The sequence below is a fragment of the Hemitrygon akajei genome, chromosome 21 (genome assembly GCF_048418815.1).
Source record: "Hemitrygon akajei chromosome 21, sHemAka1.3, whole genome shotgun sequence".
NCBI lineage: Eukaryota > Metazoa > Chordata > Chondrichthyes > Myliobatiformes > Dasyatidae > Hemitrygon > Hemitrygon akajei.
Genome location: NC_133144.1, coordinates 36,390,781 through 36,406,784, shown reverse-complemented (window position 1 = coordinate 36,406,784; position 16,004 = coordinate 36,390,781). Strand labels below are relative to the sequence as shown.

At 47.5% G+C, this 16,004-nt stretch overlaps 1 protein-coding gene across 1 annotated transcript in view; it reads right to left on the bottom strand.

Annotated features, from left to right (window-relative positions):
- The window catches only part of ldb3a (LIM domain binding 3a), a 166,422-nt gene that overhangs the window by 69,935 nt on the left and 80,483 nt on the right, over window positions 1-16,004 (bottom strand). Inside the window, exons 5-6 of the mRNA XM_073025736.1 lie at window positions 6,397-6,416; window positions 2,337-2,537 (exon numbers count right to left, since the gene is read on the bottom strand). Coding sequence (XP_072881837.1) covers window positions 2,337-2,537; window positions 6,397-6,416 — 221 coding nt within the window. The remainder of the gene's footprint in view (window positions 1-2,336; window positions 2,538-6,396; window positions 6,417-16,004) is intronic.

Sequence of the window (16,004 nt, the reverse complement as noted above, 5' to 3'; positions counted from 1 at the left end):
AAACCCGCCCAGGGCATTGACCATTGGTATCCGTGATAGTTTAGGAGGTAGGTGGGTTTGATAGACAGGTAACAAAAATGACAATGACAGTTGTATGTTAGAAATGGGAGTGAGGGAAGAGTGTGTGTGAGTGGGATGGGGATAGGATGAAGGGGGTAAAGAAAGAAGTAACATACCGTTAGAATAAAACACTGCTCTACCTATGAAAACAAGAGTTGCAACACTAATCCCAGATCTACACAAGGTATCAGATCGTCAACACTATCAAGTTGTGGTCAGTTAACCGCAGAGTTATCACAAAATCATGGGAGTATTTTCACGACATGGTGATAAAATGTACTAATATCAGGAGAGGCTCAGTTCAGATGGCACTACAGTCTATAAACCTTTGAGCCATCTTCTACCGCACAGTATTTCCCCAGAAACTGAGAAGAACTAGCCTTGTAACTAGCTGCTACACAATGACCAAACTTCAAACCTGGAGTCTGGTTTAAGCTTGTGTTCATAGTCAGATTCTGTGAAGAACGCTCAGCACAGTGCACTGGGTTACAGGCAAGGGACGGCTGTAACTTTACCTTGCGACCAAAACCCGGTTCTCTGGAACAGGCAGATGTCAGGGTGAACAGAGGTGCAGGTGCTGAACCTGTGGGCAAATTCATTTCCTCACACCCAGAAGCAAGGGCATTCCCTAATGTCCTGGCACTGAACCGGGCTGAAACTCGGTGTGCAGCAACAAAGCCGCCCGCCATACGTACAAAATAAATGAGCACCAAAGTCCAGAGGTCGTGTTCCGAGCTGCCTCCTGGCTGGAAAGTATCTGAGTAGCAGCTGACCCACACCACTGTTGTCACTCACAAGTGATGGTAGGCTGTCGGGACGGGAGAACAACCATCCCTGTGAGGAAGAGAATGGGCCACCGACCACCACAGGAAAGACCAAACCTTACCACGTCTTCTCTGTTCTCCCTCAAGGAGAAATTTCAGCAACTGAGAGCTACATTTCACCCTGTGGTGAAGAACGTTTGCTATTTCTAACTGACTGCTGACAGTACTGTGGGGGTCTTTCAATGAAACGGAGGCACCTATCAGATCTAGGCTTCCTTTTCAGTGATGCGTGACAACTCTCAGTTAAACCTAACATGTCAAGTTCCTTTGCCGGGCGGGCTATGTGGAATGGGGTATGGTTAGGGTTGGGAGGCTGTTCCAAAGGGACAGTGTGCATGGAGCAGCGTTCTGTTGCTGCACACACCTCATGCAGTGGCAGAGAATGTCGGGAGGGCAACGCAGGGGGCTTCCTTCCGTTGATGGTTCCATGGGCCACACAAGGCTGCGGATCAAAGGAATCCTGAGCAAACTTGGAATCTCATTCGGGTGTATAACCTGAAAACGGCCATTAACCCTTTCCTGGAATTGATTAGTGTCAAATTCTGCATTTGGAGGGCGCAACAGGGCAAGAGAACACACTGTGATTGGAAGATATGAGGATCAGAGAGACTTTCAGGTTGTGGGTCCTCAAAGATCCATTAGACGAGTGAAGAGACCTAGAGGATACTTTCTGTTATGATCATACATCTGAGAGGATCTGTACAACAGTCAGAAACAGCTTGAGCACTGTGCACAATTCTGATTACAGGGAAGTCATGGTTGTACAGGAGAGGGAATGGAAGATGTTTACCGGGAATGAAAAAGAGTAATCAGGAGGTAAGATTTGATAAGGATCAAGCAGAGACTTCAATGAAGTGGGTCAAAGTAAAAGGATCAAAAACTGATGGAAAGACAATTATAATAGTTAGCAGAAAGATTAGATGAGAAACCCCTCCCCCCAACAAGCGGTTGGAGTTCGGCACCCACTGTAGGAAGAACCAGATAGCAACACCACACTTAATAACACTGGTAGGTGGATGGGCAGCAGGCTGCAGATTCAGTGCAAAAAGGTGCATTAGGCTAAGTAGGTTCCTTTGGACAAACATGGGAAAGATGGGCCAAATGGCCTCCTCCTGCTGCGAAAGAGAGAAAGGGAACATCCCACGCTACAACCCAGGTCTCCAAGGGGCCATGAAGAAGACCAGGGCCACGGATAGGTTCTATACAAATACCCAGGCACTAGTTATGTCTGTTGTTGACATTTCGCTGCAGAGTTTGACAGTGCACTGACCCAGAGGAAACATTAAAACCACATACGATTTCAGAAGCCCACATTTTGTTGAGCAGTTTACAAACAAATGCTGAACTTTAATGCAATACTAATTGTTATTTGATCTTGAAATTACTATATTAACTCCAGAGGCGCAAAATGGCTCCTGAGGCCCCTGGTGTTCTGAGATCTCCCGGGCCTACCTTGACAGGTCACTGCCCCTGGCGTGGGCCTGGCCGGCAATGGCGTCCATGATAGCGTCCTGAGAGTACATGCTGATGGGGGTGTTATACTGGGCGTGGATGATAGTGGCCTTTCCACCGGGACCCTTCACTTCGATGGGCTTGTGCGTGGACAGCACGGAGTCCTTCAGTGCATTGGGGTTGAAGCGCTCCATGTACTCGCTACAGGTGGTGGAGTGAGAGAGGAAAGGAGAGTGAAAGGTGGCAGGAAGGAACATTACTGGGAAAGTTTTGTTAGTACTGGAGAGGTGGAAGATGCAGAAGCCTCTTATCTCAAATTCCCACTTAGAAATCCAAGTCCCAGGAGGAAGAAACAGCTCAATCTCCCTGGACCAACTCCCGTCCTCATGTGGGACACTCCACAGTGCTGACCCCGCTGAGCTCAAGGACGGCATCTCTCTCCCTGTTACAACAGTACTGAAGGTGTTTCCGTATGTGACAGTAATAAACAATCTCCAGTTCCTCTGAAAGGTCCCTGGCTTCGGTAAAGTGCCACTTCCAGCTTCCCAGGGCTTTTCGACACCTGGTCATTTCTTGACCCGTTACTCATTGGGAGAAGCTGGTGGTGGGTGATAGGTGGAAGAGCAGACATGGAAGGGGGGGGGGGCGCAGGAGGGTCACTCCGTCAGATCTCCTGATCCAAAAGCTGGAGGATAAAGGGCAGATTTTGTTGAGCTCAGCACAGCAGTGCTGCCCCCAGTAAAACAGCTTCCACCCCAACCTCAGATGCTATCAGTGTTTGGAGTTTGATTGTCCTCACAGACACTGCTGAGGTTTCCCCAGGTGCTTCAATTTCCTTCCACGTACTGAAGACGTGGGTAGGTTAATTGGCTGGTGTAAATTACTCCCTAATGCGGGCGAGGGGCAAATAGTTCAAATGGGAACTCACAGGACAATCTACAGATGCCGGAAATCCAGAGCAACACACACAAAATGCTGGAGGAACTCAACCGGTCAAGCAGAATCTATGGAGGGCAATAAAGAGTTACGTTTCGGCTGTACAGGGCCCAAAACATTGACTCTTCCTTTCCATCCTTAGATTCCACCTGACTTGCTGAGTTCCTCCGATATTTTGTGTCTGTTGATCAAATAGGAGCTGATGGGTTTGAGAGAGGGAATGTTACCCAGATACAGGAAAATTCAGAGAAGAGTGGAGGGTAGGACTGATGGGATTGCTCTGCTTGGCGGCTAGCATGGATCCAATGGGCTGAATGGACCAGTGGCAATGGTAAATAGGTATAAGCTTGTACTGCCACACTATGAGGGCGGGGAGGGTGAACGGCAACGCAGTAAAACAAAACCTGAAAGTTGAGCATTCAGCGACTGTCCCAGCCAGCAATGTTAGATGCAGAATCAACGGTTCACACCAATTTGGCCAAGCGTATAATGTTGCCTTCTCAGCATCCAGTGCTCCAGAGGGCAGAGCTGCCGACCCAAGGCCCCAATGGGAGACAGTCACTGGCAAAGGAGGCGGAGGTCTGATGATCCAGTCACTGGAGAATGAAGATACAAGGTGGGATGCCCAGAAGAACCAACCCCAATGACAGAGGCTTCTGCTAATCTTCACACAGGGTCTGCACATAGATTATTAGGGTAAGAAGACAGGTCATGCAGGTCACCAGCTGATGGGGAGTTACTCAAACCAGCCTATCTCTTCCGGCACTCTGATATAAATAACACCGATGATTTCCACAGCATTGGGTCTGGACTTGTGTCGGTGACAGCAGTGCTGCAAGAGAGGAGGCATAATAACTCAGGACGCTGCAGAAAGTCACGATAAACGGTCAGTTCGTCAAGCCTCCACCTCTTCCTTCTGCTGTCACCGGCACAAGCTAGATACTTCCCTGCTCCCATTTTTTGAGAAAATAATTTTGACATTTCAACACAATCTCCAGCGCTTTTGCAAACTTCCACCGATGTCCAAGCTCAACACGCAGCATGCACCGTCCACACCAGTACTGCCCAAGGCAGCCCACTCACTGTCTGAGCATGCAATGTGCAAAGCCACCACCGTACCAAGCTCGTTGTGCACCAGTCCGTCAGGTTACTCAGCACACAGCACAGAATTCTGCCAGCTTACACATTAGAAACCCACCTGGCAACACAAGAGATTGTTACCCCATTCGTGACCCCTCTCTACAACAGACTCTAACTCCATTCCCAACTCCTAACATAACCCAAACCCTCATCCCAACTAACACCCCAAACCTAACCCTCCCCCCAAACTGAAGCCTGTATCAGTCCCTTTCCACAGGTAGGAAATACTGCCGTAGTCCACTAGAATAAGTTTGGACCCCGTGTAGCACAATGCAAAATAAGGAGCTTATCAGGATAAAGTGGTGATACACAAGGTGCCTCATCAGTTCTTTTCTTCTCCATATCTCTCCACTTTCCCCATTTCTCATTTGATCGTGCACAGCTGGAACACACCAGGAAGAGGGTGGACATGATGGTTGAACTTTAGGAATTTCCTGTTCGGAGTGAGCAGAGAACCCACAATCTACAATGTGGAATTAACACCAGTCTCGGGGCATTCCGGGTATCTACAACAAAGGGATTCCACCTGCCCCTCCACCCCCTCCTCTACCTCTCCCCTCTATCTCCTCCACCTCATTCTCTCTTTGCCTGATCCTCTGCATTTGCACGTGTCAGCAGTGTGCGGCAGGTCCCTTCCTCCCTCTAACACCCCCCCCCCACCCCCCCGGCACCCTTGTGGCTCTGAGTCCATGAAGCACCCTGTTACTGGATTATCTTTGGTCTTCCACATCTGCCCTCACTCTCTCCATCCAGTTCTTTTTACCGTGATCTGCTTCCACTGCCCCGGCTGCTGCCTCTACCCTGGCATGGACTGCTCCCCCCCCACACCACCTCACTGGGCTCACTGTCAGCTTTGGCTATTGGTCCAATGTCTGGTTTAAGTCTTGGCTCCCTTCATGTGCACAGCCCTCTGACCCACCAACTCTTGTCAAACTTAGACCATGGAACAGCACAGCATAGGAACAGCCCCTTCAATGTACTTCCTGCAACCCCCCCCACCAGCTCCCCCACCCTGTAGTTGTTAGGGATTGACATTCAGCATATCCTCTCTTTTCCATCAGCAGCACCATTGACACGCTGCTAACCAAACCGTTGGTCACAGGCTTTTACCTCAGGGTCCAGGTCCTCTGCTCTGTCAGGGTAGACTCCCATGTTTACTATGAGCCCATTCATTCTACTCCGCAATTCAACCACAACTAATTTATCTTCGCTTTCATCCCCATTCTCCTGCCTTTTCCCAGTAATCTTGGCATCCTCACTAATCAAGAACCTGTTAACGTCCACTTTAAATACACCCAATCGCTTGGCCTCCACAAGTGGCAATGAATTCCACAGACTCACCATTCCGGCTAAAAAAAAATCCATGACTTCTCTTTTCTAAAGGGCCATCCTTCTATTCTGAGGCTGTGCCCTCTGCTGCTAGACTCCCCCGCTATTAGAAATACCCTCTTCATCTCCATGCCATATGAGTGTAAACTGTCACTGGGGTAGCAATGGGCTCCAAAGCCCAACCCTTGGGCCACAGGAGGAGACTAGTCAGCTCATCTTGTGTTTACTGGCTCTTGACTGAAGAATTATACCGTCAACCCGCTTCATAACCTCAGATCCTACATTGAACCCTGTCTTAAGCTCTTGTAACAGGAAGGGCTGATATAGGGAACACTACACTCGGACTCAGGAAGGGCTGAAGGTAAATCCCAGGATGGAGCATGACAAGAGGAAGGTGGGAAGAGAGACTTGGCTTCTGGAGCTGTCTTACATCTGGAGTTTGCATGGATTTAGCAGAATATGAAATGCAGTAGGATGATGGTTCTAGAACACAGGGCAGGGTGCAATGATCTGGAACACACGACGGCAAACCAAACTCGTTCTGCACAGCAACACAAGACCAGGAAGAGAATCACAGCTTGGAGCAACAGGGCCTCATCATGCTGCCCTTGAACACAACACACAACACGCTACCACAGGATGGCTGCCCACTAACTTGGCTGCAGTGTTGACAATCTGTGGGAGGAAAAAAGAAATTAAAAAGGTTTAGTCTTCACATCACACTACGGTACATCAGGAATAAGCCTGTACCTCTACCTGTGTTAGTGCCCCCACCATTTCACCCACACAGAGGCAACGGGCAACTGTCACTGAAGTCAGCAGCGGATCAGTGAACAAATATTCCCCTGAGAAGCGCAACACACGGAACCTGAAGCTTCTGCCTCCAGATTGCGCCTCTACCAAGAGACGTGAATGGAGCTGGCAAAACATCAGGAAACCAAGCAGGAACATGCACACGCCAGTCACCAGAACCCAGCACAATCTTCCTCAACGCGAGAAGCAGCACGGTAGTGCTCCAGTAACAAGGTGCTGTCTGTGTTGAGAGTTTGCACGTTCTCTTGGAGTGCTCCAGTTTCCTCCCACATCCCCAAACATGTTGACTGGCCGCTGGGAATTGTCATCGTAATAGGTACAGGTGGAAGATCAGGAAGTGTAACAGGCATGTACAGGTTACAGGAATGGGATTATTCTGAGAGCCCACATAGATTCAATGGGCTGAATGGCCTTGTTTTATGTGGCATGAAGTACGAAGAGGGCTAGAGTACAAAATGTAACAGAGTCAGAATCAGGTTTATTATTGCTGCCATTTGTTGCTTTGTGTCAGATGTGCAGAAGTGAGACACAAAAAAATGAACATCAAACAAATAAATCATGAAAAAAGAGGAAGAGTGAGATAGTGTTCATGAACGGTAAGAAACTTGATTACAGATGGGAAGAAGCTGTTCCTAAAACATTGAGTGTGGGTCTTCAGGCTCCTGTATCTCCTCCTTGATGGTAGTAACGAGAAGAGGGCAACCCACCAGCCTGACCCTCAGCAAATTCAGACAAGTTCAGGGAGACAGAGTGAGTGGTTTCAGACTAGATTTTAAACAAGTCAAGGTAGTAACAGCAAGGCCATTGTTGCAGTTACCCGCTCATCGAAAGCCACCCCCCTGTGGGTAGCAAGGATTGGTCCATTTAAAGAGCAATGCAGCACTTCCACTAGCTGCTGTTTAGCTGATGACATCACAGTGCCAGTCGAGTATAAATCTAGTGCGCTGAAAGCACGCAATCCCTTTACGGTCTCTGGGTCACCACAGGTTGGGGGCCACGACCGGTGCCATGGGAACAGTAAACAGTGGAAGTCTGTCACAGTCAGAGAGGGCCCAGACGCACCTTTAGTAAGTATTTGCCACTGCATGCAACTTGGATCGGTTACTGAATGTTTAGTTTCTGTTTTGTCCTGCCAATTCAAGCGCTCAATTTAGATAAATATTTGTTACTAAGTGTAGCTTGAAGGATTCCTGAATGTTTAAGGTCTGTCTTGTCCTGTAAATAAATAGTTAACTTACTTACCCATAGTGAGTGGCTTCTGTCTCCACTCACTGAACCCGTGAACCAGGTACCACACAACGGCCACGGCAATAATAAGACGTCAACCTCAGTCACTAGAGGAAGCAAGAGACAGACTCCCAGTTCCCAGGAGGGGCTGCTAACACGAAGCCTTGGCTGGTTTCTCTTTCCACGGAAGCTGCTTCACTGGCTGAGTGGCTCCAGCTCGTCTGTTTTTGTTTCATCACTCCAGACACAACAGGCCCAACACCAGCTGAGCTCCTGGGGCAATGCCAGCTCAACATGGCTGTGGCAGTGAGAAGCCCATTGACAGTGGGGTCAAGGTGCTGGTGTAGCCATAGCTACTTCACTGGTCCCCCACACAAGGATGGCAAACATGGCAAGAGTCAGGCTACAGACATGACACCCTGACTCTGGAACTTACAATCTACCTCATTATGACCTTGCACCTTCTGTATATCTGCACTATACCTGAAACACTGTATTCTCCACTCCGTTTTAATTTTATTTTGTACTGCTTCAATGCACTGTGTAATGGTTTGATCTATATGAACAACATGCAAGACAAACTTTTCACCGTACCTGTGTACATGTGACAAAAGTAAACTAATTCCATTTGCAAACAGACACACAGTTCAGGCAGGCTGGCTCAGAATGGGGTACTGGATGCACCAGGAGATGGTTGCAAGTAGAGAGGTCTGGAATGTCTTTCAGTGCTGGTGGAATCTTCAAGCTCAAACCTGCCCAGATCCGGTGACCAACTACAGACTCTGGCTGGATGCAATTTGGTCCCTTGGGGCTAATAAGCCACATTGGTAGTGCACCGCCCTCTTGTGGTCCTGATGCATACAGCAGGTAACGATTGAACCTCCTCTGGTCACCACTTCAGGTTATTGTTTCACCAGAAGCAAAATAAATGGCAGATATTGGAAATCTGAAATAAAAGCAGAAAACTTGGCAGCATCTATGGAGAGAGAAAGGGTGTTAATGTTTCAGATCAATGACATTCATTTAGGACAATTCTGACCAAATATCATCAACCTGAAATATTAACACCATTTTAATGGCAGACCTTAATGATTGTTTTGTGAGTGATGTCCCCAAAAGTAGCTACAGCAATGAAAACATTTTAAAGAGGTCAACATCTGTAGATCAGGTACTGCTTCCCCTCCACCTCCCCATCTCTGAAATACACTCACATCTGGAGTACTACTGAACAGTATGGTGTTACAGATGTGGAAGCTGTAACCCAACATGCAACAGTACTTCAGTAATTATACCACTCAGTGGCCTGCAGCCAATGTGTTGTGTGATTACTGTTGTGCTGCTTCCTCCACAGCCACACAACTTCTACTGAAGAGAAGACTCCTAACCAGTTCCTAGATTTGAGCATTCCTCTGCTAGGCCAGATCTCACAGAAACTGTTCTCCACCCTCCCTGAGCTCCAGTTATACTCGAGTCTGCTGGACTGCTGCAATTCAGTCCAACATTTGATAACAGCCGGCTTCCATTTTTACACTCTCCCATAAGCCAATTTTGCCTGTGAGTCAGAAAATACACAGAAAACATTCAATGTCTAACCATACTTCCTCAGTGTTGTAACGAATGGCATCAAAAGCACGTAAGACTAAGATTGAACAATTACTAAAATTGGAGAGAAATAGAAAACTAGTCCTGCTGTTTATAGGAAAGAATGCATGAACGACTTTTGAATTGAATAAAATGATGGGAGCTCGTTCTTATGTTGGGGTGCGGATGCCTAGAGGTTGGGCATTTGTAACCTTGGGGAATGGTCCGAAATTGGAAATAAAAGGTGACACAGCTCAGTGGGCTGAACCTGTCCAGAGAGAGGTGGTGAGAGCTCCGTATAAGGGGGTCACAGAAGGGAAGCTACAATCCTGGTTGCAAAGAGCAGGGTCAGACTGCCTCACAATAAATGCCCAATCTCACTGCTCTCATGATCTGGTGGAGAAAGACATCCTTACACCACTCTTCGCAAGGTGTCTACATCACTGGGTACAGAAACAATGTTTTGAAAGATATTTGGACTGGCAACATGGATATAAAAGGCTGAGAGAGAGATGGGTCAAACGCAGAAAAATGGGGACTAACTCAAGATAGATATCTTGGTTGCCATAGAAAATTGGTCCAAAGAGCCAGTTTCCATGTTGTATTAGCCCAAGGCTGTATGTCACAGGCAGGCAATAATCAAGGAATATTAGTAGCCGTGAACTACAGAAACATGGATAGTTCTGATAATTCTGAATTAAACAGCAGCTCATTGAAAGTTCTCAGCTCTCCAGGCAGTACTGTCTATACCAAGGGGTCAGCTACCTGTTGTGTACAAGTTTCAGGAGCAATGAGATCTCAGTGTGACTGGATAGGGACTTTCCTTCTCTGTAAACGATTCTCTCCACATCACCACCCTTAATTACACATGAGGGGCAATTAACCTACCAAACATGGATCCAATGAGCTAAGTGTAATGAGGTTAAAGGGAGTCATGTTTCTGACAATGAAAACCCAACTCCTCCTGTGAACCAGATTTCTGTTTTCAAACAACTGACTTCAATTGTTACACCACCACGGTGTTCTCAACAGGTTTCCTTCAAGACCGGACATACCCAAACCAAAAGCCAGGGATGAAGTAGGGATTTGTAGTCTGCTGAGGGCTAGATCTGTGGCATTCAAAACCGGTGATCCAGAACTATACAAGAAGTCCAGGTACAACCTACAGGAGGATAGTTTAATGAAGAAACAATTCTGATTGAGGTTAGAGACAGACTCAGATGCATGTTGGCTCTGGCAGGGTTTGTAGGCCATTACTTCCCACAAGGCGAAACCTAACATCATAAGTGGCTGTGATGCTTCACTCCCAGGTGAGCTTAATGCCTTTTGTACATACTTTGAAAAGGAGAATAAAACCCCATCTATGCAAATCCCTGCAGTTGCTGGTGATCTTGTGATCTCTGTTTCAGAGACCAATGTTGGAACACCTTTCAGGAGGGTTAAGGTGCAACCAACAAGCTCCAAAACCTGGGTCTCTGTACCTTCTTCTGCAGCTGGATCCTTGACGTCCTCACCAGGAGATCACAGTCTGTGTGGATTGGAAATAACATCTCCACCTCACCAACAATCGACACTTGTGCCTTAAGGATGTGTGCTTAGCCCACTGCTCTACTCTCCCTACACCCACGGCTGTATCTCTAGGCACAGCTCACATGTCATCTATAAATTTGCTGATGACACAAGTATTGTTGGCAGAATTTCAGATGGTGACAAGGAGGCATACAGCCACAAGGCAGATCAGCTGGCTGAGAATGGTATCACAGCAAAAACCTTATACTCAGCATCGGTAAGGCTGAAGAATTGATTGTGGATTTCTGAAAGGGGAAGTCAAAGGAACACACACCAGTCCTCCTCAAGGGATCTGAAGTGGAAAGGTGAGCATTTTCAAGTTCCTGGGTGTCAAAATCTCTGAAGATCTATCCTGGTTCCAACATATTGAGGCAATTACAGAGGAGACACAACAGCGGCTATACTTCATTAGGAGTCTGAGGGACTTGGTATGTCACCACAGACTCTCACAAATTTCTGCAGATGTACCGTGGAGAGCATTCTAACTGGTTGCACCAATGTCGGGGATGGAGGGGCCACTGCACAGGATCAGAAAATGTTGCAGAAAGTTATAAACTCAGCCAGCTCCATCATGGGCACTAGTCTCCCCAGCACTGAGGACACCTTCATAAGGTGATGCCTAAAAAAGATGGCATCTATTATTAAGGACCTCATCACTCAGGACACACCCTCTTCTCATTGCTGCAACTGAGGAGGTACAGAAGCCTGAAGACACGTGCTCAAAATAAAGGAACAGATTATGTATTATTGTAATTTATAGTTTATTATTATGTATTGCAATGTACTGCAGCCGCAAAACCACAGATTTCACAACATATGCCAGTGATGTTAAACCGGATTCTAATTAATAGACAAGTCTGTTCCAGGGGCGATGGCAGTAAAAGGCCACACCTCCACACAGGAGCTCACAGCTGGATGGGTGTGATGAAACATCCATCGCTGCTCAAACCTGCTGTAGCTTTCAGTGACCATGTCCCCACGTCTCACTATCCTTCCGTTCGTGATGATACATCACTCTCAGACTCAGCAGCTGATCCCAAATCACTGGAGCACTGCAGGAGCAGCTCTGCCATTGCACCTACCGTGCCATCTGAACTGTGCCAATGCACTTATGCCAAGGGAGCTCTCAAACCTTTTCGCATCACCACTGATTCTAGATTTTCACTACTGGGAAAGCACTCTGTTCTGCCCTTTCTGGGTCCAGTCCAGATGACCACACTTCGACAAGACTGACACACATTTCCACAACTTTGTTTCTTTAACATCTTGGGCACTATGTGTGGCAGACCAGTGTCATATACAAACCTGAATATGTGTCATTCTACCCCAGTTACACAGCAAGTGCTCCCACTTCATCACAAGGTGCGGCATCTGGATCAAGTACTGGAGTGTAAACTCCGCTCGTTGAACCTGGAGCCACAGTCCGGCTGACTGCCACCTCTAAAATGCCAACTCCACGAGAAGCCGAGGCAAGCAGTTAGTTCTAATAAAGTGATTATAAACTGCTCAGAGGTCACAAGGTTCATTCAACTCCACAAATACCAAACACACTGCAACGCCAGCTTTATTCAGGGAACCCAACTCTCGCATCAGATGTAAATCTGTAACTGTAAACTCTGCAGGCCCACGACTGAACCGTGCCTGAACCCACTGGACCAGGAGGTGACTTGCTCCATTGCACAATCTACAACTTTGGAGCCAGTGCAGCAATCCAAATTCCAGTGGGTGGCCCACACTCCTGGAAAACTAGACTCTGGGCCATGGAAGTGGTCTGCCATAGAATTACAGAACTAAGAGAGTAGATCAGCCAGGATTGAAATAAATGGTGGAAAGACCCATGGGCCAAGTGTCTACTCATCTGTCGAAATTTACAAGAAGATACATGGAAAAGTAATTTGCAATTTGATAGGGGAAGGGCAGGGATGGGACTGCACTCCCAGAACTAGCATTAAAAGATTGAATGTACTTTCGTTCTACGATTCTCTGATTTCAACACTTCCTGTCCTTGAGCTCTTGGAAAACGAGGAGCGTGTGTCAGACACTCCCAAGTTTCTCCAAAATCCCAAAGGTTGCACAGGGCAGAGGAATCTGTAGTGAGAAGCCGCGATGCGCAGAGAGCAGGTTGAAAGGCCTGGGCGAGGTGATCCTGCTTGGCGGTCAGTCACCAGCAGGGGGTTACAGGCTGGTCACCAGGTTGTTCAGCGAGAGGTTCCCTACAGAATGCCAAAGTAAACTGGTCCACTCAGCTATATAGTGAGGTTCCCATGGGGATGCTGTTGTAGTACGTACCCTTGCAGTAATCCTCCTGCAGAGGCCCTGCCCTTTCTGCCATCTTCCTGGCCTGCAGCCCTCCTCATTTTCTCAAGGGTCTCCTTAGAGTACAGGCTGTTGTATTGCCTTTGTGGGCTGACTTTCGGCATTGTGCCATTTACATCAGATACCCTCGCTGGTGCCTGTGAGTGGTCAGCCCCTCTTTGAGGTGAGATGCCAGGGGTCCGACAAGTAGCTAGTGAGGACATCATGGTGGTCCCAGCAGGTGCCTGCCCGAAGGCTGTGGTCAACGATGAACTACAGGACAAGCTGGTGTCCCTGGTGCTCGACCAGCGCCAGGACATTCCGTTAGGTGTGCGTGGGCTGCCAGTGGTCTGAGCTGTCAGACCGAGCCGGTGCTCGGGAGTTGATGTCTGCTTGCTGCTCAGGCGACTGGGGCTCGTTTCCAAGTCTGACTCCTGCAACAACACACAGCCAAGCACGGGACAGGGAGGGAAAAGACAACAATCACAGACTGCAGGCAACCACAAACCCGCTGGCATAAATTACCCGAGCTTTCACCGAGGACTCAGGAGCACCTGGGACACAAGAAGGAACCATCACTAAGCATACAGTGCTCTGAGAATATGGAGATATCACAAAATGTAAAGGGACTTCAATGCACAATGCTGACATGACCAGACAGCTTCCTTCCCCAAGATGTTGTATTACTGACCATATTGGTAAATATTTCCAATGAGTGTGCATCTACCCAGCCCTGCCTCCCTTTTCTGCTCAACAATCTTGGCCCAACCTTGTCCTCGCTCCATTATTTTACTTCACCCGCACTAACCTGCACCCCAATCATTCCACAACCAACCTGGCTTTGACTTTGCTGGCCCAGCCAAAGCCAAACTCTGATGCAACACTGAATTTTTGTAAATGTCTCCGTTTCTCCAAACTTCCCACTTGTTTCCTTATGGTAAACTTCACTGCCATTTCCCCTGAAGGAAAGAAAATCACCTGGGGTCTCACACCTAATCACCACTCATCCGTTTCACAATTCCCAAATTTACATTCTTCTGTTGACTGCATAATGGAGCACCGGGCTTCAAGCACGGTGACTACATCAGTTCAGCCAAAAAAAACCCTAGAAATTCCACAGATGCACTCCCAAATTTAGTAGAATCTGCTGTCAATTTGAGTTCCACGATGGACAGATTGATCTCAGAATTAGCCCCCAAAGATCAGAACCACTCTTCCAATTCTTCTTTGTATTCCTTCTAATGAAGATCCCATTAATATTCTGTACTCAGCAAGCAACTTTCTCAAGCCCCAGTACATCTCCCGAAGTGAAACATAGAAAACCTACAGCATAATACAGGCCCTTCAGCCCACAAAGTTGTGCCAAACATGTCCCTACCTTACAAATTACTAGGCTTACCTACAGCCCTCTATTTTTCTAAGCTCCATGTGTCTATCCAAAAGTCTCTTAAAAGACCCTATCGTATCTGCCTCCACCACCGTCGCCGGCAGCCCATTCCACGCACTCACCACTTTCTGCGTTAAAAACTTACCCCTGACATCTCCTCTGTACCTACACCCAGCACCTTAAACCTGTGTCTTCTTGTGGCAACCATTTCAGCCCTGGGAAAAAGCCTCTGACTATCCACACGATCAATGCCTCTCATCATCTTATACACCTCTATCAGGTCACCGCTCATCCTCCGTTGCTCCAAGGAGAGAAGGTCAAGTTTACTCAACCTATTCTCATAAGGCATGCTCCCCAATCCAGGCAACATCCTTGTAAATCTCCTCTACACCCTTTCTATGGCTTCCACTTCCTTCCTGTAGTGAGGCGACCAGAACTGAGCACAGTACTCCAAGTGGGGTCTGACCAGGGTCCTATATAGCTGCGAGATTACCTCTCGGCTCCTAAATTCAATTCCACGAATGATGAAGGCCAATACACCGTATGCCCTCTTAACCCCAGAGTCAACCTGCGCAGCTGCTTTGAGCATCCTATGGACTCGGACCCCAAGATCCCTCTGATCCTCCACACTGCCAAGAGTCTTACCATTATTACTATATTCTGCCATCATATAACAACATGTGCACATCCCAACACTCCATTGTTTCCTTCAATCGTTCTCAGTGGCAACTAATGCTTTTTTCAATACCGCTCCAGCAGAATCCCTTGAAATCCTGCTGTTAACTCAAGCTCAACCCCATGCAATGTGCTCTTTACATTCCTGCTTTTTCTATGTACAGTCAAGGGCACACCATGCTGAATCCCTCTTCCATTTCTCCGCCCATCCCATGATTATTCCATCACTGACATCTCAGTACCTCTCTGATTCCAGTTCTGTTCCATTACATGGGGTATAGGCATGATGTATAAATGTGGTACTGAGGCCCCATCTTGAACCAACATAGTCTGTATGCTGAACCTATTCCAAAAGTGATGTGGAGAGAAGATCCAGGACTTTAACCCAAGAACTTCCATGAATGATGAAAGGTTGGAATATTGGGCTATCACCACCAAAATGCACAATTTAGATGCTAAGGGAGACCAGATGATTTTTGAAAGGAAAACTACCAAACATCTTAAACAGAGAAGACAGTACTCAATGTCTACACTAGTTAAAACTCACCTCAGCACTTGGTGCAATGGGCAGTGAAGCAGCAAGAGACACTGAGTGCCAGTGACCACCTCGTTCTTTTTTCCCGTGACTTCTACAGTCATCTTAGGGTGTAAGTGAAGAAGCTTCAGAAACTGTGGTGAAATGGAGTGCAACTGAGACCACAATTCCTTCCCCAGCT